The sequence below is a fragment of the Diadema antillarum genome, unplaced genomic scaffold (assembly GCF_040938485.1).
Source record: "Diadema antillarum isolate AM-2024a unplaced genomic scaffold, OU_Dant_1.0 seq00000809_RagTag, whole genome shotgun sequence".
NCBI classification, from domain to species: Eukaryota; Metazoa; Echinodermata; class Echinoidea; order Diadematoida; family Diadematidae; genus Diadema; species Diadema antillarum.
The window spans coordinates 817080-840580 of record NW_027271689.1 but is presented as its reverse complement, the minus strand read 5'-3'; the positions used below and the strand labels follow the sequence as shown (position 1 = coordinate 840580).

Below are 23501 nucleotides of genomic sequence, written 5' to 3'. Positions count from 1 at the left end.
AAATGTAAAGTAAATCGTTTACACCATATACTCATAACTACCTCACCCACAGAAAAGTGATAGAGTGGGTATGTAAGTATTAGACAATTCAGAATATGAATTAAAAAGTGAGTTTGTTGGTTTGTTTATTTGTTCTTCAAATAATTCGGTCATCTGCCAGGCTACCAGACAAGTTCTAACATTGCACACAGAAAAATAAACACCTTATATTTCAACATGTGCATTAAACGTTGGGGGAAAGATGGTGTAAATTGCACGTAATTCATACAATAACAACCACAAGCATACAACCGTCACATAATACAATTTGTGAACACGCAACACACGTATACAATATCACAGCATATAAAATAAGGAAACCATTAACACACACCTGGGCACATCAATCAATATTAAGCCAGGACGAGTTCAAATCATCCTACATGTTTTTTTTTTCTTGTTGTTTTTCTAAATGATTGCCCATATCTCTGTTGGGACGCTTGTCACATTGAAATGTCCTATTGTAAAAAGATGTTTCCACTTTTACACGTATCATGTTATTATATTTGGTTATACCATTGCATACAAACGGAACGTGCTTATAAACGTATATAAGTCATGTGTGTCAATAGGTCCCTACTAGTTCACGAAAGTAGGCCTATACATAAACTTTGACACTTTGTTAACAAGGTTGTTGCCGTCTACTAAGAAGTTATTTTGTTACCAGGCGCTTAAATTCAGAGGAAAATAATATTCAAATACAGTATATAGTAAACAGGCCTTTACATTGAAGAAACAGTTTCTTTTTATTTCAGGGGTTCAACTCTCGGTCAAAATGAACTTTTCTTTACACGATACACATGCATAATTCGTCAGTCCAAACAGAATAATATTTCCCGATTATTTGGATCAACAGAACTGGATTCCTTGCTGTAATTTATTTTTGTCCCCGAAAAAAGGTCGTAATTCTCTTCATCAGACATTCTGTTTTCTGATTATTTCAAGCTTATTATGATGTCGTAGTTATATAATTCATATAAGTTTGGCTGCAGTACACGACATTCTTAACACTAACCCTACCGTTTACAGTCCGTTGGAGCTAAACAAACCAAAGAAATCAGTAATATCTCAAACACATTCAAGTAACTACATTATAAAAGCGAATACATATTTTGCTACACAGGGGTGACAGGCAAAGCTCATAGCGCAGCATATAAAGGCGACACCTATTCGGATATTTCTACCGACTTACAACAGCAAAAAGAAGCAAGTGACAAATCATCAGATTCAGAGTTCAAAAATATTTTGGATTGAATCTAGTAAGATTATTCCACTCGGATGCTGTGCCAGAAAACAACAGACAAACAAACAAATGAAACACACAAAATAACCGATCACCTGACAGAAATATGTTTAAATCAAAACGACTATATTATTGTACTAATGTCTGAGCAAAATGACTATGATATTTTGAGAAATGATACTTCTGTAACTTGCTTCTTTTTCCCATTAGAAGGCAGTCACTATTGATCGTATCAAACTCTCGGACAGACAAATGCAGAAACCATAATAAAAATAGCTTGAACAGCAACTCATCAACCATGGAACGGCATTCTTTGAACATTATTTTGATGTTCAGTAGCAAAACGCTTTATTTCGACATCAAGCAGAGTAGTATGCAGCTAATAATTAGTTCTAACAAGTAAATTAAATGTGAATCTTTGAAAAAAAAACATATGATATAAAAAATAGGATTAGCGCTTAACTGAAAAAAGAACTCTCGTAATTACTACCCACTATCAATTAAAAAAAAGCATACAGAAAAAGACACACCAATACAGTTATCGCTCTGGTACGATGAATTCTACCATTACAAGTATAAAACCGCAATAACTGTTTGTTTAAAGGACAAGTTCACCTTCATAAACATAAGGATTGAGAGAATGTAGCAATATTAGTAGAACACATCATTGAAAGTTTGAGAAAAATCGGACAATCCGTTCAAAAGTTATGAATTTTTAAAGTTTTTGTGCAGTAACCGCTGGATGAGAAGACTACTGCAGTGTGTGAAAAACTTAGATGTCACATGCGTACAACAATATAAGGAAAATATAAAGAGAATTTCACAAAATTTCATCTTATGAAAAAAGTACACATTCCCCCGACTCGTTACCGACAAATGTTATGGGTAATATTATTCCCCCTGCCTTTAGAAAGAGGCAAGTCAAGTGCTCTTTTATTATGCGAAAAAAGTGAAAATATGTTGAATTTTCTTTATATTTTCTTTATACTGTTGTACGCATATGACTCACAAGCTGTAGTAGTCTCCTCATCCAGCGGTTCCGAAACAAAAATTTTTAAAATTCATAACTTTTGCATGGATTGTCCAATTTTCCTCAAACTTTCACTGATGTGTTCTACTAATATTGTTGCATTCTCTCAATCGTTATGTTTATGAAGGTGAACTTGTCCTTTAAAAAAAGTATACTATGCAAATGAAATTATTTTTGATCATTGGTGAAAAAAAGTCACACTGACCAATCCACTAACGCACACGTAAAATTCAATTCCCTTGACCCAGTAGTGCATTTTGGCTATTATGCAAAGCTGAATAAAACACTTGACAATCCCTGTGCTCAGAGCTGGGTGTGGTGGACGGGTAGCAAAGCCAAGTTCTTGTTGCGGCGTTCTTCTCCGGCTCGGGCTTGGCTTACCCACACAAGGCGCAGTTCGTCTAATCAACAGGGGACTTTGCCGAGCCCGCTTGTATATGTGGAGTTAGGAGTAGAAGATTTAATATAACTCTTCGTACAGATGTCCCTGTGGTTGAATAAAAGAATCACGTGTTAGAGTGTTATATTCTGTATGTGTATTTGCTCTGTTTCTAGTTTGACTTTTTAATACATTTTAAGACTATAAACTCACTGATAGATCCACTGTAATAATAGCGAATGTTCTCTCAAAGACTTATGCAGACACAGTTTTTAAGGTGAAAATCATTAAAAGATGGATTGAGATTCAGATTAAATAATTTCAAATGCTTCTGCATTTTTCAAAGTAATGTAAGCTTCTGCAGAAAGTGGAGACGGCGAAATGCAGTAAACCATCATGGAAGACGTTTAGTGAAGTTCTCATATTCTTGGAAATTACAGTAAATGCAGCTTCAATAGCAAGACGGTATCATTTACCGATTGGTTGTCAGTTGGTTGTCATGGTAACTGTAATAATGACTATAATTGCTACGTGTGTCTGAGCAACGTAGTACACATCTTCCTCCTGGGCAAGGAGTTAGAAATTAGGTTTCTGAGAAACGTTCGACATTGAAACATATTTTTCATTTGCCTTTATGATGTCCCTTGTATGCTGTATGCTTGTATGCAGATTTGTTGAAATACAGTAAATTGAACTGAATTGAAGAAAAAACCCAGCTATATAGGTATACCCTAACGCTTTCTCTCTCGCTCTTACCTCCAAAAGGTAGTCATTATCCTCAGCCTGCTTCCTCCCATACGCAGGATATTTCTGCCCTCCTCTGACAGACTGTTGCTGCAGAAAAATAAGCAAAATACATGAATAAAAAATCCTAATGGCACGATATAGAGACGTCGTCAGTTTTAACAACCTTATACCATGCAAGAATTTATTATCTATCCTCCTTTCAATATGTCTCCGCCGCCCACAGCATTCCTGACGAAAACACACACACACACACACACACAGACACACAGACACAAAAACCCTGCAACTACTGAAGATGTCTATGGCAGCCAATTAACATTGATGAAAATATCTTCTTGTGATCATCGCATTAGAAATATCAAAATGCTAATACGTAACCGGGCCCGGTGCTTTTTACATGATACATAGTTCGATTGATTAAGCTCGAGGTCTGCTGTCACTCATCTTACAAGGAAACTCATATCTTAAACTTTGTCGTCCGTTGTCAACTCAATGAGCCACAAAGGATGCTAAAATTTGTACAGGGTTATAAAAAAAGAAACTCCCGAGTGCGTTATGATAAAATATTGCTGAAAGTTTTAAAAATAAATCGTTCAATATATTAATCATGACGAATATTTTGATCATGACCAGGTTACTAGACCATAGTTAGCAAAGACATCGTTACAATGAATTAAAGAGCATATGGCACTGTGACGTACTAAAATGTAAACCTAAATGTTAACTGTCTGCCTATGTGGATAGTATAATCCATTGAGGACGGGCTGATTTTGCTATAACACTCATTTTCCATAGACACCTGCGCGAGCATACTCGGGACTAGTCTTCAACGGGCTAATAAAGCTACAGGCAAGTAGATATTATAGGTAAACAAAATGACAAAAAAAAAACTGACTAAAAACTAGCAGAAGTCGGACAGAAGAAAATTAAAAGAAGGAGGAATTATAACTGGAGGAGCAGACTTACGATTTCCCGGAGCCGCATTTCTTGCGCCTCCTCGGGAAAAATCTCGCCCCTTCCCTGCTGGCGTGCCAAGACGTATAGGTTGTGTGCCTCTACCTTCCTTCTCTGTGGCGTGAATAACAAAAACAAAGCAATACAAACAAAACTAACAATAAGAAACATATCTGTGGTAAATATATTGATTATTGATATTAATGGTGTGAGCCAGTGTAGGTGAAACCATGTATTGGTGATTACTGTGTTACCAATATATTTCTATTAGGGGTTGAAATCTACATTAAAATTAAATAATAAAGATATAAATATATCATAATCATAGTCTACAATTCAGGAAAAGTTCTTTTATCGTGGTTATTATTGCTATCAGTATAATTGTATCCATTGTCATCGCCATCATCATCATCAGCAGCAGCATCAGATTTTCATCATTGTTTCACTCAATTCCGATGGATTTCCAAAACTTCATCCCCATCTTTAGTGTAAGGCTCCCTTCGCCCTACTCACCGTTTGCAGGTCTTTGAGTTTGTTTTTCGTCTTATCCAGTTCTTTCTTCAGAGAATCCACCTGGCCCACGGCTTTCTCACGATCACGCCTCTCTTGGTGAAAATCTGATCGGTAAACGTCCATCTGTAAAATAAAACAAGGAGAAAGCGCTAGTAAACAGTGGTGAGGACAGTATAACATACAGTACCTCATACAGTACCTCTTATCATGGAGGATGGTGGTCCTCGGATAAAGGCAAGCGATGACAGAGATAGATAGGTATATAGATAGATAAATAGATAGATAGATAGATAGATAGATAGATAGATAGATAGATAAATAGATAGATAGATCGATCGATAGGATAGATAGATAGATATATGGATAGATAGATGGATAGATAGGGAGGTAGACAACAGATAGATAGGTAGGTATAGATTCGTAAATATTAGTGCGTAAAACTCAGGGGTGTGTTAGGCATATGAAAAACCAATAAAACAAAGTTGTGTATATGTATTAAGAAACTTGGTGAAACAATAACTGTACAATAAAATATACAACAAATACGTGAATAATGTACGCACTCACATACGCCATACACTATCATACACATACACATACGCACATACACAAGAACACAAGAACACACATGCATGAATATAGTATATGTTTATACACTATCCTCTATCTTAATATGTATACTACACACACGTGTGACGGAGAAAGATAATTATCTTTGTTCCTATAGAGCATACGCCAGAAATGCAATAAATACACACAAAAGAGCGGCAATAACCGAAAGAACGTCCTTACATACATGCCTTTATAGAACTATAACATCTAAATCTCATATTTCATATTAGAAAAGAAATTACATGACTAACAGTGGTGATCACTTTGCACCCTTATTAGTTTCTCATCATTATTAATATGTTATTAGTAGTATATTCAAGAATTATCATTTTTTAATCTATTAGCACTGCTCTTCAAGAACGTTTTTAGTATTACCCACACGATGTGGGTCGACCGTCCAACAATGAACGCACCCCGAATCGAACCTGGTCGAACCTTCTGTTCAACAACCGAAAGCATAATTACACGATATCCATTATACCACGGTGTTGCTGTATTGTTCCCACGTGAAAAAAAAAAGAAAATCCATGACTCATTTATTACTAACCTCCAAAGTAGGGAATAATGTTATCACATTGTTAATTTAATGAAATTAAATACTAAAGCAATTGGAATGCATGACGTGTCAAATTAATTTACACCTCTCTGGGCGTATTTGCGAATGTTTTGTATTAGTCTACATTCTGGGCTGCTCTTTTCAGTTTTGTGTTTGTGTTTGTTTTGTTTGTTTGTTTGTTTGTTTGTTTGTTTGTTTTTGTTTTTTCCATGATACTAGGATGACACGTACTTTATGCATCAAACGGTGTGATGGCGCCATCCCAAGAATCGCGCCGACCTTTCATCGGACCTAGAGTTGATTCTCAAGACTGCCCCGTCACATTTTGGATGTCTGCAGTGCGTGTTGCACTATTCGGACGACGAGAAAGCATTAAAACAGCTCAGAAAGGAGACTATATTATATACACGGGGGAGACGCCCATTCAGGTTTTGGGCGCGGTCATGATGATGAATGGATGTTGCCTCACAGCACTTTAAGCCACAAGGGGATTTTCAACAGGAAAAGTCTTCATTAACGTCACAGCGTCACGCGTTAAAATTTGGTTTAGAGTTCATTACTTCGTTATCCTTGCCGCAAAAGAACCACAATTGCCGGTAGATTGAGGTCTGGGGAAGTTGTTAACGATCTACAGTAGACCACGAAAACCTTTCGAAATATCTGAGAGCTCATGACTGTTTCGCTATCGTTGTCGTTGTTGTTTCTGCTATTTAGGTTCATGGACATCCTCTTTGACTGGAAGTATGACGAGTGAGAAAGCAACCTTTAGATATCATCGCAAGCATTTGTTGTATTCAAAATTATGTGACACATCCCTTATGACACTAACGTCTTATTTTCATCCAGAATACGAAATGTGGAATCTCTGGAAACATTCTACCCCTGCCTTATAACGCTTCGCTTTACAGTTAAGTTGGTCAGAAGCATTCTTGTACTGTATTCCTCTGCGTGCCCATAAAATGTTTCCTCGACAAATGCCTCCTACAAGAATTTGGTGCTCTGTTGTCGTTATTACTGATACTATTGCTGTTATTATAGTTACTATAAGTCATTACCATTATTTTATTGCCATCGTCGTCACAACCATTATTGTTAACATTGTATCCATATTCACTTCAACCGCTTCAGTCTATTCAAGCAACAATTGTCTTAAAAAACTGTATAACAAAGAAAGTTGCTCTACCATCAGCAATCACTACGCATATTACACGTGATAGGCTAACATTATTAGGAAATACACTCTGAAATGTAAATACACAGACATGGTTGAATACTTTTGAATTACATCCTAAAGTAAACAAAAAAAGGAAACAATGATTATGCAGAAGTCAAATGGGCGTGGCTATTGCTTCTCCCGAGGATGCTAAACATGTACAAACATGCTTTAATCCAGTGACCCCTAATTATCTCGGTCTTCAGTCAAAAGGAATGATTTGAACGATTCTGACTTCCAGCGCACATTCATCTGGTATTCCCTAAAAATATGGGGAAAACAAGAAAGCAACGACTCCGTGCCTAATGAGGTGGTGTGTTTCGTAAGATATAATGGATTACGCCTATATAAGGGATGCTTTTTCACATCTTCAGGCAGCGGGCTTGGTAGTGATAAACGGGAGGCACCACAGGGGTTGGACTTGCGCCTCTCTGTTCGGAGAGAGCGAATAAACCCATCTTGGGCTCCAGACTATCACTATCTACAGCACGACAGTCTCTGAGTGTGTATCACACATTCAACTCTTCTTCTTCTTCTTCTGCTGTCGCCGCCATTTCACAAAGATCACGAATAATCTTGCATCTTTACAGAGGGGCACTTCTCCTTCTTAGGACTCAAATCTTCGTCTCGGAAGACTATTGGGTGTGCAGCCTCTTCGTCAATTATTGCAAGATATCTCTCAGCAGCTTTGGAACTTTGCCTCCTTCCAGTCGACCTGATTACACAACGTACTGTAAGTGTTACCACGTAATATTTTCCTTCATTTCTTGCAGCGTCATACCAGATGGATAAATTACATACAATAGTTCGCGGACGAAGAATGGTTCAAGGGTCATGAGTCGATAAGGTGGTTAGGAATGGTATACAAGAATGCAGTCATGCACAAAGCCCTCTATTTTATGTAAACTAAAATAAGGAGTACGTAGCGCGTACACCAAGCTTAATTAACTAAATCATTTACACGTAAAAGTATCTCTACAATATCAAAATTATTCAAATTCATGAAATTCTACGTTGATGTAGGGCAATTTGTCAATCAGTTGCATAAGAATATCAAAATTGTATATGAACGCAGGGGTTCACAAAACTTCTTTAAATGCATCCATATATTCTTCTTACAAAACAGAGTCTCGCATAACATCACATTCGACATATAGAATCCCCGAGAGAGTTTTTAAAATTCAATGAATTATAATATACACACACACAAAAAAAAAAAGAATATCAAACTGACTGACGATGAACATCCATCCCATGCGCATGCCAATGATATCAACATTATTCGATGAACTTAAAATTGATATCGCGACACTTTTATCAAAACATTCGACACTTTGATTCTTGGAACGATTTGTTTTATCTTCACTTGTAAGGAGGAGCCCATTGTTTTTGTCTTTGACTCCAACATTCGCTAGAGATTGTTATTAGTAAAGATTACACAAGATCCGACCGACGTCAGTGAAAGTAACATTAAGCATGTTACGATCAAGATATAAATGTATTTATGTGAGCAAGTGGTGAAATCACCGTGATCACTTCCGTTTCGATGTTTTTGAAGTCGACGAAAAATTTGCTTTAAAAGTATAATCCTGAAGCTCTTTTACGCACTTGCTTTCGAAAGCGTTAGTGAATACGTATTTTACCTCATGTATTGTCTATACTTCTCGGAAATATGACGCTGGGAGGCTATAGGAACTACAGCGAGGCAAGCGGGATAAAATAACAACAGGAAAGACGAGAGGTCTGAACTAATGATCGGAGATAAGAGACAAGAAGGAGGAACAATCAGATACATACGAATAACAACTTTCATTTTTACAGTGTTTTCATAATTTCCTTTTCAAAACTGAGGTCTTTTGCAAAGATAATCCCCAGAAAAATAATGTGTTTACTCAAAGCACATCATGAAACAGAATGCGAGAACGTAATGTTGACGTCTGATATTGCTAAGTGTTGTCGAAAGTTGATTTCTTGCTCGACGCGAGCGCATACAAAGCAGTAAAGTGGAGAGGAATAAACATGACACACTTGCCATTCGTTTAGAATAGAATTTGACATAATGTCCCAAAATGTTGAAATACCCTTCTTTGTATTCAGCTTTGTACATGTTGCAGAAGTTTAGAGTACTGGAAGGGAGGAACAACGTAGACGACACAAACTTCCGTCTTCTTATAATGGTCGTTGTTAACTCTTGGACTTGAGTGTTGGTGATGTTGACCGAAGTCCACTCATAAAAATAAACCAGATCCCAATTCCTCGTAAAATCAAAGTATATTCAATAAAATCTTAAGTGATTCACCATGACCTAACCAATTAATCTCATAAAAGTAATAATCCCGGAAATTTGGTAACTGCGATGAGGAAATACAAACAAAATGGTGGGCCGAGCCAGGGAAATCCCCAATGGCAATTTGTCAAATTAATGACATCATTTCAATTGTGTGCAATTTGGGTCACCCCTCTTGATGAGCTGTGGTTTCATGATTTGCGCACTATGCATCCGGCAAAAGACGCCAGTTTTATTTCATATTAATGGACATGCGAGACATTATAGTGATTTCGCTCCATTATCTGTGTTCTAGATTATGTTTGCTGCTTTTAAAATACAAACGCTTTACTTCGATGGAAATAGGGCACTGGACTCTTTAGGCAGATAATGCGTGCTCGTTTCATTAGTTGACAATATACCCACATTTTGATTTTTAATTTCGAGTGCACACGTTCCTCTTCCTTGTTTATACAAGGGAATTATGACCTGCGAGACTTTGTTTCTCTTAGCTGCAAATCATAGTAGAAGGGCGATTTTCGCTCCATTTTAGCTGATTAAAATATCAAATTTGAAATGGTATGATGCAGTAGTCGTATAGGGTTAGGACTGATAGATGGTTATTTGACCGGCGCAGAAGTTAACAACATAAAATGAATTAAACTGAATTTACTCGATGGTGACAAATTCAATGCCACAATATCGCCAAAGCAATGACTTCATTACAAGCAACATTTGTATAGACTTACACAATTTACATCATCTCATATTACAGACATCTAATTTTGTTAAAATACATTAAGTTGAAAGAATGAGTATTGTACACTTCTATTAGTGCGTATATATGAATATGTACACATATTGTATAGACGTAGATAGATACATAAGTATTATGTATAATATTCCATTTCCACTTCACAAACACAAACAATAGGTAATAGCTCTTCCTTTCTCTCTCTCTCTCCCTTCTTTTTCGTCACCTCGTGAAAACTCAGTCCATCTTCACTGAACACTGTCTTGTCACATGAATTCTCCCGTCCTCGGATGCTAAGGAATGAGGTAAAAACTAACCTGTTCCCTGTAGAGTAGGACCTGGTCCTTGAGCTCGCTCCTCGTCAAACTGAGTGGTGCCTCCTTCACTTGCTCTGGAGGACCCCTCGGCGAGAGCGGGGGTGATGATACCTTGCCCGAGGCTCGTTTCGATAGCGCCTCTTCGCGGCGCCCTTCCGGGCAATGCTGGGCGTGGCCAGCTGGAGGTGCGGCAGAGCGCCTCTTTTCTTCAAGAACCAGTTCTCTATTGGGAAAGCCGGGGCGTGGCTGGTCGATGAGGCGCGCTTGTTGCTTCACTCCAGACTCTTGAACAGCCTTCTGAGCACTCTTGCGTTCAACAACCTGATTGAAGAACGCACAAATTCTGCAATAATGCATCGTGGGCATCTTGGAGTAATTTTATATGGAGCTAGAATCACTTGTTAATGACAATATGCATGTCACTAAACAATTTTGTTCTCATTACGAACGTAAATTAGAAAACAATTCACAATGACAAAGAACAACGGCTACGTCGACAAAGGGTTCATTAAAGGACAAGTTCACCTTCATAAACATAAGGAGTGAGAGAATGTGGCAATATTAGTAGAACACATCATTGAAAGTTTGAGGAAAATCAGACAATCCGTTCAAAAGTTATGAATTTTTGAAGTTTTTGTGCAGTACCCGCTGGATGAGAAGACTACTGCAGTGTATGAATAACTTAGATGTCACATGCGTACAACAATATAAGGAAAATATAAAGAGAATTTCACAAAATTCCATCTTTTGAAAAAAGTACACATTCCCCTGACTCGTTACCGATAAATGTTATGGGTAATATTATTCCCCCTGCCTTTAGAAAGAGGCAAGTCAATTGCTCTTTTATTATGCAAAAAAAAAGTGAAAATATGTTGAATTTTGTTTTATATTTTCTTTATACTGTTGTACGCATATGACTCACAAGCTGTAGTAGTCTCCTCATCCAGCGGTTCCAACACAAAAATTAAAAAATTCATAACTTTTGCATCGATTGTCCAATTTTCCTCAAACTTTCACTGATGTGTTCTACTAATATTGTTGCATTTTCTCAATCCTTACGTTTATGAAGGTGAACTTGTCCTTTAAGTTTGTAGAAGGGCTGTTCTTTTCCTTGCTTAATTCAACAAACAACGAAAAATAGCAGAAAAAACCGATGTTCATATGAACAGATGAACGCCATACCTCGTTGAGTCGTTTTATCTCGTCTTCTCTGTCTCCAAGCTGCACGGTCAGTAATTCCGTCTTCTGGCGGAAGTGGTCCCGCTCCTTCCGGTACCTTTCGGCAACGCTCTGTGAGTTCAGAAAACCGTGAGAAGAGTTGAGAACACACCGTGGCTTACGACTACCAGATAGTTACAGTACTGCATTTAGCATCTAACAGTCAGATATAGTTGTATAAAATCTCTCTTGGCTCATGGGGGAGTGGGGACATACATTACAGTAAAGTACACTTATCATGTTGCTGTGAACTTTGCTGAGGATATTGTTTATCCATTTCTGACATTCGCTTTCCAGTCAAAAAAATGAAGTAATATCTATTGCAGGAGATCTATCTGTCATCAACTTGATATTGTTTTATTCCATTTCGAAGAGAACATTTTTCTTTAATCGTAACAAGTTTTATCAGATGAGATTCCATGATATCTCTGCTATGCACATGGATATTCTTTTGATTTTAAGGGTTGTCAACTATGATATCATTGTGTCATTTTAGGATGTGATAAGTAGTGGAATGAATCTATCACGGTCCAAGACTTTGGTATACAACTTTTACTCTTCGAACCGAAACATTGCGCGAAACCCAGTGCATCGAGGGCAGCCTCCGTACCTTCTGTTGTGACTCCATATTCTTGAGATGAAAGAGTGTCTGATCATACTCCTTGAACTTCCTCTCCATTCTCTTTTCGAGGATCTTGCATCTCTCCTCGGTGGCTGCCAGTTGGCCATCTTTCTTCCTCATCTCCGCCTCATGTCGCATCGATATCTTGGTGGTGTATTTCTCCCACGAGTGATTCACGCGCTGGAGCTGTGCCATGGAAGAAGAGAGTTTCGATTAATCACTATTGTGAAGCTAGTAATACCTTGAGACGCGTAACCCATGGATTACTTTATCGAAGCTGTAGTTAAAGAGCCCTTCTAGTAACGTGTTTGTTTCCATATTCGATAAGTTAGATATTAAATGATATCCATACGTGTATTTTGAAATGCATTACTGTATTAACATAATTCATTTCAAAGTTTCGTTTACTATCTCACCTTTGTTTTCCTTTACTGTCTCTAACACTTTCGAACAACGTTGGTTCTCTAACCTAGAGTTGATTGTTTCACATATATATATATATATATATATATATAATTATCATAAACTTGTTCTGCAGCAAAAACATGAAGGACTGTATTCTCACCTCCCTGCACTGGCTTTTCAACCTGTGCGCCTCTTTCTTCCAGTCAGTCTCTGACGCAAGAGGTGTGTCTTCCGTTACTTCCGATTCTTTCCGTTTCTCGCACGCCTGCAAAATGATTATGATAAACAACAAGATGATCGAATGAGAGGTGGATTTCAATAAGGTAACGATCATTGATATCGACTAAATATTTGATATCGCATAACATAATACTCTGCAGATGCATATATAAAAAAACTGTGGCAAAACAAGGAAGGCACTTTGGTCTTTTTAGTTGCATTACTTTTCAGCAGGATTGATAGCCGGGCTTATCCCGGGGCTGACCAAAAGAAGCTTTCTGCAACATCCAAATTTCTGCGATAATATCATGCGATGTGCACCCACGCTTGTGGTAGATACAGTTATCACAATGAAGGTGGTATTATTTGGTGCCTCGAAACTCCCCTGGATGTAGCGCTCTGATAAGTCCGTTAACTCCTTAGGCCGAACATGACGTTAACAGATACCAGAATCTATAACCGTTAGTGATATTTTATTATGACAGAGGTGATTTTGTGTATCAGTTACCAGTCTGAGCAATGAAGTTATGGTAACCAACACCCTCTCATTCCACATCAAAACTGCCAACTCTTACCTAAAAACCTTTTGATTGGCTGTACGAACTTCCCCGAGAACATTCATTGGACGAAATTTAAAAAATCAGCGAGATGATTCCACAAATCACCTTGAAGACACTTACCATGCACTTGGTACTCGGGGCTTCGGGTTGAATCAACGCTGTGGTACCAATGGAAACTTTCTCCACCTGCCTCCTGAAACAAACACCAAATTAGACAGTTATACCTTCGGTATTACTCCCAGCTCTGGACAGGGGTCTATAATGATTTTGACGTGTAGTATAAAACCCCAGAGAACACATTCCCCATGAAATTCTTCATGAAATTGCTCCAAACGTCACAACAACTGCGATTACACAAGCGATATTTTGTGCAACACAGGGCGTCGCCATTGACTCAAAAGATTAAATCGCGGTTTGCTTGTTGTGGTTTTTTGCAGACAATTTATTAATGAACATTTATATGAGGATAAACGAGAAGCTCTTGTGAAGGTATGAACTACGCATGATTTTGTTTGTTTGCTTGTTTCTTTGTTTCCTGTTTTTTGTTTCGTTATTTTTCCCACCCTTGTTTTATTTACCGCTATAGGGCCTACTGACAGATTGATACTTTATATAAGATATACAGTACATATACATTATATACACTGAATAATAAATTTCAGTATTTGTTTTATTTTGCTGCTAACTTAAAAGACGGGAGACGGTAACTGAGAGTGATTACACTTCTCATCTACCGTAGACAACATCAATCCCAAAGTGAATGCCACTTCATGTCATAGTTGAATATTTTGACATTCAAGTTGATAAAACAGAATCGGATCCCATTTGGAAACAATTTAGATAAAACATTAGCTTAAAGTTTCTAATTTGCATCATGTGGTTGCAACGTGCAACTTTTTTTTTTTTTTCTTTTTTTTTGGGGGGGGGGGGTAAAAATGCATTATACCTCTAAAACCTTATAAAGCTTTTTTCTGATTGTAATGAAACTTCTTCCATAGCATGAAAGCTTTTTCTTTGTTGTTCATTTTTTACCTCACTGCATTAATGAAAGTCAATTCGAACAAGGAGAGGCATCTCCTTTCCAAGGTTTACCTTTTTTCCGCTTCTTCCAAACGACGAACCTCTCTCTCCAGATGCCGATTTCTCATGATCAGTCCCCTCATTTTTGCCTTCAATGATAATTGAAAGGAAAACGATTAGGACATAATTATAGGGTATCATTTTATTATGTGAAACGATTCAAGCAAAGCATTTGCTAACGGTGTATTTTCTTCTTTGTGTGTGTGAGTGCACACTTCTTTGTGAGTGTGTGTGTATATGCGAAAGACATCTTCAGGTCGCAGCTGGACCAATGGATCCAAATCAACCTCAGAGGCGCCACAGCCATGACTCACCTGTCACGGGACAGCAATTCCATTGACCAAGATTACATAGTGTGTGAAAGTGTTAAAAACCCTTCTGCGTTACTCTATATTTACAATCACACATGGTGTCGAATTTCCTTGTCTTACTGGTTTGTAGTCAAGGCATGAATCCTCATTGAGTCAGAACAATCCATATTTTATACAGAAAAGAAATTTGATTGAATTATTCATCACAAAGGACGATACAGATAAAGATCGCGAGAGATCGCGTGGATGGGAATTACAAAATATAGGTTTTAAACGTAATGTAGTCGGTTATACAAACTTTTTTATAATAAAACCTTATGTCGGTTACGTCGAAAATTTGTCTCAGTGGGTTACTAGTATATATAATTATAAGTCTTAAACAATTATCAGCTTTTACATTTCATCTACACAAATTGTATCATAATAATTGTTGTCCATTTTCTACTAGAACTGGAATACATATCTATAATGGATATGCAAGAGTGGATTGTATTCGTTTCACTTTTTCCTTCGTAGAGGCGCCTTGTTAATCATCTTGAAGACCTGAACAAGCACGCACAATAATTGAGCATAATACAGTAAAAGAACAAATAATACAAGGAAAGTAAATGAAACAAAAATACGTGTACACACATACACACCTTAATACAAAGATGAATAAGAAAAGTAATGCATGAACAAATATACAAATAACCATGCAATCAATTGAATAGATGAAGGAAATGAATAAAACATACACAACCGAATGAATTTCTCTAATAACGTATCTTTTTTAGTCTTTTGTGCGCTTAGAAACATCAGTATAAAGCGCCTTATAAATGCAAGTATTCTTACTATCATTATTATTAGTAGTAAAAATCATGTTTTGCTCTACACGGTTCTGAGTTATGTATCCCGTACAATCACTAGCATTGTTGTGACTTCGTGAATCTAAAGTAAAATGATCAAGATGACTTTTGTTTACCATGTTTACTTTTGATGGTTTTTGTTTACTATGTTTAGTATTGATGATTTTGTTTACCATGTTTACTTTTGATGATTTTTTATTACCATGTTTACTTTTGATGGTTTTTGTTTACTATGTTTAGTATTGATGATTTTGTTTACCATGTTTAATTTTGATGATTTTGTTTACCACGTTTACTTTTGATGATTTTGTTTACTATGTTTACTTTTGATGGTTTTTGTTTACCATGTTTACTTTTGACGATTTTTGTTTACCATGTTTACTTTTGATGATTTTGGTTACCATGTTTACTTTTGATGATTGTTGTTTACCATGTTTACATTTGATGATTTTGGTTACCATGTTTACTTTTGATGATTTTTGTTTACCATGTTTACTTTTGATGATTTTGTTTACCATATCTACTTTTGATGACTTTTGTTTTCCATGTTTACTTTTGATGATTTTTGTTACCATAATTATTTGCTTTTGTTTACCTTTAACGTCTTCAGCTCATCCACAAGAAAGAGAATCTGAGGTAAAAGAGTCGTCAAGAAGGTAATCAGCCGATTGAAGGCTCCTCTATCTCCCTTGGTCATTTCTTCCATCGCGGTTTCGACTCCGTCAACGAGCGTCGGGATGTTATCTAGGCTGCTGTCCTCTGCGTGATCGTCTTTCGCCGTCTAATAGGTTGGAAAGTTTGTGACAAAGGAAGAGCCAAGCGAAAGGTGAATATGACAAGCATTTTATTCTTTTCGTCCATCTATTCTACATCTTTGTCACAGTCCGCCAGTTGCGCTGAATTAGGAGAAGCAATACGCCTTACATTCTAACATTTTTTATATACTGTACACTATAGGAGCCATTTCTGCGTTCTATAAGTTCACATTTTGTTATAATTTCCGTGAACTTTGCTACTTTTGTGCATTCAGATGAAAAAAAAAAGAAAATTAGACACTTTATTTGGAAAGTGTTTCATAATCCTATTTTGTGTGTTCTGTTGAAAGAAATAGAAAATCAAACACTTCATTTGAAAAGTGTTTCATTATCCTATTTTGTGTGTTCTGTTGACTGAAATCGAAAATTAAACATTTCATTTGAAAAATGTTTAATAACCCTTACTTTAATAAGGACTGGGACATTGCTATCTATAACGTGTCTGTTGAAAATTACACTTTGAACAGAAGTGACCCAAACAAATCAAAAACAAAACTCACAGTGGAATACAATAATGATAGTAAATTCAACGTATAAATGTACGAGGGCAACGCACTTGAGAAATGGATAGCAATCAAAACGTATTAAGCGTTCAATTGGGGGCGTTAATGACACAATGGGCACCCCCACAAAACCAACAACAGACAAACACAAAAGATCAAACCTTTACGAACCTCAGTTAGAAGGCAATGTGACGATTCATCCGATGAATCTTATGATTTAAGTGATAACAGAAAACTATCTTTACCCTCACCATATAATAAAGAAATGAATGCATTGATATACATATATCAATAGGTAAACAAAGTGTGAATAAATGACTTTCCCTACCTCACCATCCCGTTGAACCAATACCCAGGAACCACCGGTCTGCCTCTGCCCGCCGCTGGCTCCCTTCCCCGTCGCCTCCTCCTCTTCTGCCACCTTCTCATGAACAGCCCGATTAACTTTTTCGTCGCTATCTTCACCAGACATTTCGTTTGGGCTGTCGTCGACTCCTTTATCAGCACGACGCGTAGTGTCGTGGTCATCCTCGCACACATCGTATGTAGTAGGTGGCACCGCCTTCTTCCCGTTGTCGTCTTCGCCCACGCCGTCGGTTTCATCTCTCCCCTCAGTCCCACGCGAGGTCTTGGTGCTGATGTCTATGGTACCTTTTTGATCCTCCTCCTCCTCTTCTTCCGCCGATTCCCCATCGCCGTAGTTCGGCGGTTTGGCGATGCGGGCGTCGATTTGGTGCAACAGGTCGCTTGGATCCAGAGAAATATCCTTGAGATCACTCATTTTAAGTTTGCCCCCACAGACGTCTGTAAGAATAAGGATAATTGGCCGTATATAATCATGGACAGAGAGTTAAGCTTATAGGTTTCGAATCGAGGGAATTCCCCATATCTAATCATGTAAGTGAACGATGAAAAAATGCAGTGGTTCTAACCACATGGTTTATGATCAGATACAACAAACTTATTGTCTTTAGAAGCAGAGAGAGAGGTATATAAGAGAGTTTTACTTCGGTCTAATCACAATAGGTAAATAGTCTATATTTAGGGCACGTGATTGTGAGCAATGGTAATAGAAACTGTGCCCACTAATCAAATCATATGATGAGGTGTATAGATAGTGATTGCTCATTATCACTCTTTCTTTTCAACATGGTCAAGTTATCCTCTTCTGACCAATCTCTTTTACCACGCACTGCATGCACAGACACACTGCATAGAGAATGTGTGGTAAAAAGCACACTCGATGCATAATGATGAGCTTTCACAAAACTCAAATAAAAAGGAAATTATGGTCTATAATGATAGAGAGCGCGCATCCAGTACAATATGTTCCCTAAACCGATCAAACTGGGAACATGACACGACGGGCATGGTACATCATGTCCGTGCACACACAGACTTGGCTGTCCCTATACTCCTGCATGAGCAAACAACACCACAAGTTGAGTAATTAAGAAACTTATTGTCAAAGAATTTGACTTTTATGGTTTTATTTCAATAGATACGATTAGAGGAACCGCGTGCTCAAAGAAACGTGACTACCACTGTCTCAAAATAGTAAATGCACAAGGACTGGGTAGTTCCCCAAAACAAAGAGTTTCAATTGTACTAGTACGTGACCCTAGCTCTTTTTACGATAGAAACTACGAGACGTGCGTAAATAATCATCGTGGAAAAACACAGTGTTCTTGACAATTCACTGCGTCATCCAATACTTGTAATTTCTTGCCAAGCTTTTCGACGTATAATATACGCTAAAAAGCCCTGATTCACAGAAAACATGTACGGACATAAGTCCACACGTGCCTTTTCTTGGAGCTATTACTAAAAAGAAACACCGCTTTGTTGTAGACATACCCTATGAATATGATGAGACGGGAAAGCTACAATATTCAATGAGTCATGAATGAAGCTGTAACATACAAATCATTATATAAGCAAACATGATAATGCCCATATTCTGTTCTCTCAACATGTTTGATATTTTCTATACGTCATGCACACACAAAAAAGAAGAAAAACCAAACATCACACTCCCACACAATGTCCACGCCCGTTACATGTCACGCACTGGTGTTTTCTTCAGCTTCATTCTTAATTGCCGAGTACTATCGGTTAAAATTCGTTATTGTACCTACTTTTCATTTGCGGATTTACGAATTCTATTTCATTTTCGGATTAACGAATTCTTTTTTCATTTTCGGAATAACGAATTCTTTTCATTTTCAAATTAAGAGACTCCCGGAATAACGCCACATAATGTTCGGATTAACGAAACATATTTCATTTTGCGGATTAACAAACATAGCTAAAGGGAATTTGTGTGTGTCGGAAAAATTAACCTCTCACACCCCCCTTCTGCGAAGCATCCGGATAGGAAGAGAAATTCCTCTTTATTCATCAAAGTGATTCACCTTTCGAGAATTTAAATCATACGCATTCTTTATACTGTTGTCACTTGATTTGCGGTGGATTATAACTGTTCCCCATTCGACCTTCAACGCATCACTTTTAATGGGGTCATCCCACGAGACCTATACATCCACGAGTCATACAGCCCACGAGTTCGACATTGAAAACAGGTCCATGAGTCATACATCTCAAGAGTCATACAGCTCATAGCATGAGTTCCACACTTCCTGGGCAAATAAAGCCCATAAATTCGACACTAGCTCAAAAAAAATGTACGAGTTCGACAGATACAACACGGGTCTCGTGCATGATGGGCCTTGTAAGCTTATATAGTGTCGAACTCATGGGCTGTATGACTCGTGAGCTGTATAACTCACGGGCTGTATGACTCGTGAGCTGTATAACTCACGGGCTGTATGACTCGTGGGCTGAATGACTCGTGAGCTGTACTATGACTTATGGGTGTCGGTCTCGTGACGTGCACCCCCTTTAACGACAGGTGTAAAATACATGCAGTTTTGCTCATCATCTGACTTAGATGATATTCAGTTCTTTAAATACGTGAAACTCACATAACTACTTGAAGATTCTTTAGAGTGTATACAGTGTGCTTGAAAACATGAAATATGTAATTACCGACTTGCACTTACTGCGTTTGTGCGTCGTTCTCCGCCATATTCATGAATAGTACAAGTGTATTTTGACCCCTTCAGAAATTCCTTTTGTTTTGTTTTTCTTTTAGTCACATTTTCGTACGTTTGAAATTTGACATTGTTCCAATATTAAAAAGTTACAGAATTTCCTACTTTTTGTATATCCGTTAGTCTGTGGCCGCTTCGAGGAATACCCGACTATAACTTCAGCTGAGTGTGTGAATGTAAATTATGTAATCCATTCCTTTGTGTATATATTATATTGCAGTATCCTGGTATGACCAAGGAGGTTTTATACATGGAGTTCCAACTGGCTGTAATTTATTCAAACAGTTGTCAGATTTCTATTGATGTACAAAAGAATTCCACAGGTGCACTTGTGCCTTTGATGATCGATGTTCCAAGCCGCCGTCTTGCTGAGCAATCTGAAGATTCATTTTGAACGTTATCATAATGTTGGCCATATTTTGCTTATCTATTTATTAAATGAAATGAAATTTCACTTAATAATAAAGCATGTAAAACAAAAGTCAATTCCGATCAGAAATTTGCGCAAAAGTGTAAATCAGAGCTGTTTTAAGTGAAAATGTTTAAAACTGTACCATCCTGGAAAGGTGGTTTTATCACTTTTCGACTTAATTTCCCCAAATGAAACTAACATGTAATACTCTTCAAGTATAATTCTTTATTGATAGATATATCACATTAGTGCCCGCGTATGCCCAGTCGAGTAATTTTCATTTTCATTTCAGCATTTTTCCTCAATTTCTGTTCGCGCATCCTCGTGTCTGTACCACCTACCTTTTATAAGAAGGGACAGCGAAAAGTAATTACCATCACAAAGACATATCTTCCTTTGAAAGTGGCTAGTGATTATGCAATGAGACACGAGTCAACTGTCTTCGTATCGGCGTGGCAGATCCTGTTTGGCACATGCTTCAAATATTTTTGAGCGGCGGCTTCGAACATAGATCAAACGGAATAACTCTGTTGTTACTCCATCTCTTCAACCTCCATGGTATGACTTGGCTTAATTCCGAGTTCAAGATGCACTGTGACATCCATTTGCGTAGTGGCTTTTGAATAATCCTAATTCCGGCTCTTTCTGGATTGATGAAGTAGGACCCCCTATCTGACACAATAGGCGCGGTCACACTGACAAAACTTCGAGATCTTAAAGATCGCGATCTTTTCGATTTTTTGCCACCTTGACCGCGCCTAATGAGCATAAGAATGTCTCTGCCCAACAGAAATTATGACAATGAGTTAAAGAAGTACACGTGTAAAATACACAGAGGTAATGTGCTATAAAGTATGGTAAGTTCATAATGCAGTGTGTCACTTGATATCGTTATCATCATCCATGTCTGTTCATATATTATAGTGTGGGCTTCCAAGGCAACATGGCGTTCCAATGGAATTACGTGCATCATATAGAATGCAAGCATGCAGAGTCGCCTGACAGAATACTTTCGGATGTTGTTACGTAGGCCTATATAGAGAATGGGATCTCCTGGGCCCCGTTGCTAGAAACTTTGCGTTGAAACGCAACTTGCAACTGATTGTCACTGACCAATCGAAATCATTGTTGCATGCATGTCTTCTTAATAGGGCAGACCCTGAGCCAATCAGAATGGTCGTTTCAAAATAAGCAATTATTTGCAATTGATTGCAACTTTCTTGCAACGGGGCCCTGGTCTACTAAGATTTATCATTGTTTTGTCTGCGTCACAAACTCGTAGACTTTGTGGTCCAGTTCTTACTCTCTGCGCTACATTTCTGCCCCGTTGTTATCCTTCTAGAAGAATTTTGTTAAAACTCTGTTTAAAAAGTATAGTGAGACTTTGGCGTTGATAAGATAAACTGTTCTTTCATGTTTATTTTTCACTATATATTAGCACCGTTTTAAACAAAAAGGGAGATACGTGTAATTCATATGAATGTTCTTAACGAACCGGAACCAAAAAGTAATATGCGTATACAATATTGCTCCGCGTATTGGCTGTATACTATAATGTCACAATAGAGTAACGCATTAAATGCCAATTGCCTTGATTTTAATTCAAAATCCGAATTTTCGGGGGCCTGCCCCTTCGTCAGGAATAAAAGTGCTAATCACTGTGAAAATTCATTAGCACTTTTATCCCTGACGAAGGGGGAGGCCCCCGAAAATTCGGATTTTGAATTAAAATCAAGGCAATTGGCATTTAATGCATTCCTCTATTGTGACATTATTAATGATATATATATGTTCATATCACATAAAATAAATGAAGACACACAAGAATAAAAAATAACACGTCTTACCAGCAACGAGAGCAAGCAGCCGTTTGTTAATAGTTTCCAATTCTGTCAGTCTCCTGGATTGCGAAGTGGTAACGCTCTTCTCCAGTACAACTTGTCGATTGTTCATTTCCTTCAAATTTTCAGCAAACGCACCTTTAAAAGAAAGTCAATTAAAAACATCAACTCGCTTTTCTGATGTCATGTAGTATTAACTTCGGTCGATCGCATTAGTAGATGGTTAAAAGACGATATATGATACAATGTCAATGGTAAAAAAGTCACAAATCGTATAATAATCATGTGTCGCAAAATATTCCTCTTTTTTGAGAAGGGAAAATACGTTCGATTTTGTGTCTGTGTGTGTCGTTCAAGATTTCGTCCAGGGTCCCGCGCTTTCATAAAACTTCTAACAACTGCCACATTTCTATGACAAATTTGCTCGACCGACTAGTTCCAAAAAAAAAAAAAAATCTTCATATCGTAACTTGTTATTGATAACAAGTTCGTGTTTGTTTTTTTTTTTCAAACTGGCCCCTGATGTCACTTTTCAACCTGTCTAGACATATACGAGTACCTCCCATATCAAGAAATTTGAAAGCGAAAGTTGTGAAACTTCATATGGGGAGGGATGTGGAAGCAGTTATGATACTGTCCATCATAACTGCAGTAAGGTTATTCAAGGATTTCGAACACACACAAAAAAAGAAAAGTTAAAAGTTCTTTCCAAAGATCCAAATGCAACAGAAGAGTTTGTTGGTTGTTTTTTTTATTAAAAAGAATCCAAAACCACGCAAACAAAATCATCTTTAATAAGTTTACCCCCCCCCCCCCCCCCCCCATCAGTTTCAGCTTAAGAGTCTTGACTCGGAGTGAAATGAGAGCCCCAAACTCGATCATGGCCAGATGCAACGGAAAGGAAATAATTCCAAATCCAATATATCTCCGG

General features: G+C 37.6%; 1 protein-coding gene across 1 annotated transcript; it reads right to left on the bottom strand.

Annotated features, from left to right (window-relative positions):
- Positions 1-2460: 2460 nt before the first annotated feature.
- LOC139739612 (uncharacterized) lies at positions 2461-22653 on the bottom strand. Its single transcript, XM_071650213.1, has 13 exons — positions 22577-22653; positions 17533-18008; positions 16482-16667; positions 14740-14816; positions 13768-13840; positions 13029-13133; positions 12452-12649; positions 11806-11913; positions 10624-10944; positions 4906-5028; positions 4405-4506; positions 3448-3525; positions 2461-2799 (listed from the first exon to the last, which is right to left on the bottom strand). The coding sequence occupies exons 2-13, from the start codon at positions 17983-17985 to the stop codon at positions 2773-2775; spliced, it is 1851 nt and encodes a 616-aa protein (XP_071506314.1). The 5' UTR covers positions 17986-18008; positions 22577-22653; the 3' UTR covers positions 2461-2772.
- Between the last annotated feature and the right edge of the window lie 848 nt (positions 22654-23501).

What these genes read in the sequence shown, in the direction of transcription:
- LOC139739612 (XM_071650213.1), bottom strand. Translation starts at nt 17,985, where the DNA reads ATGAGTGATCTCAAGGATATTTCTCTGGATCCAAGCGACCTGTTGCAC. An exon ending in TCCTACTCTACAGGGAACAG is followed by an intron (nt 5,029 to 10,623) that starts GTTAGTTTTTAC and finishes TTTATTTTACAG; the next exon opens with ATGGACGTTTACCGATCAGA. An exon ending in AAATGCGGCTCCGGGAAATC is followed by an intron (nt 3,526 to 4,404) that starts GTAAGTCTGCTC and finishes ATTTTTCTGCAG; the next exon opens with CAACAGTCTGTCAGAGGAGG.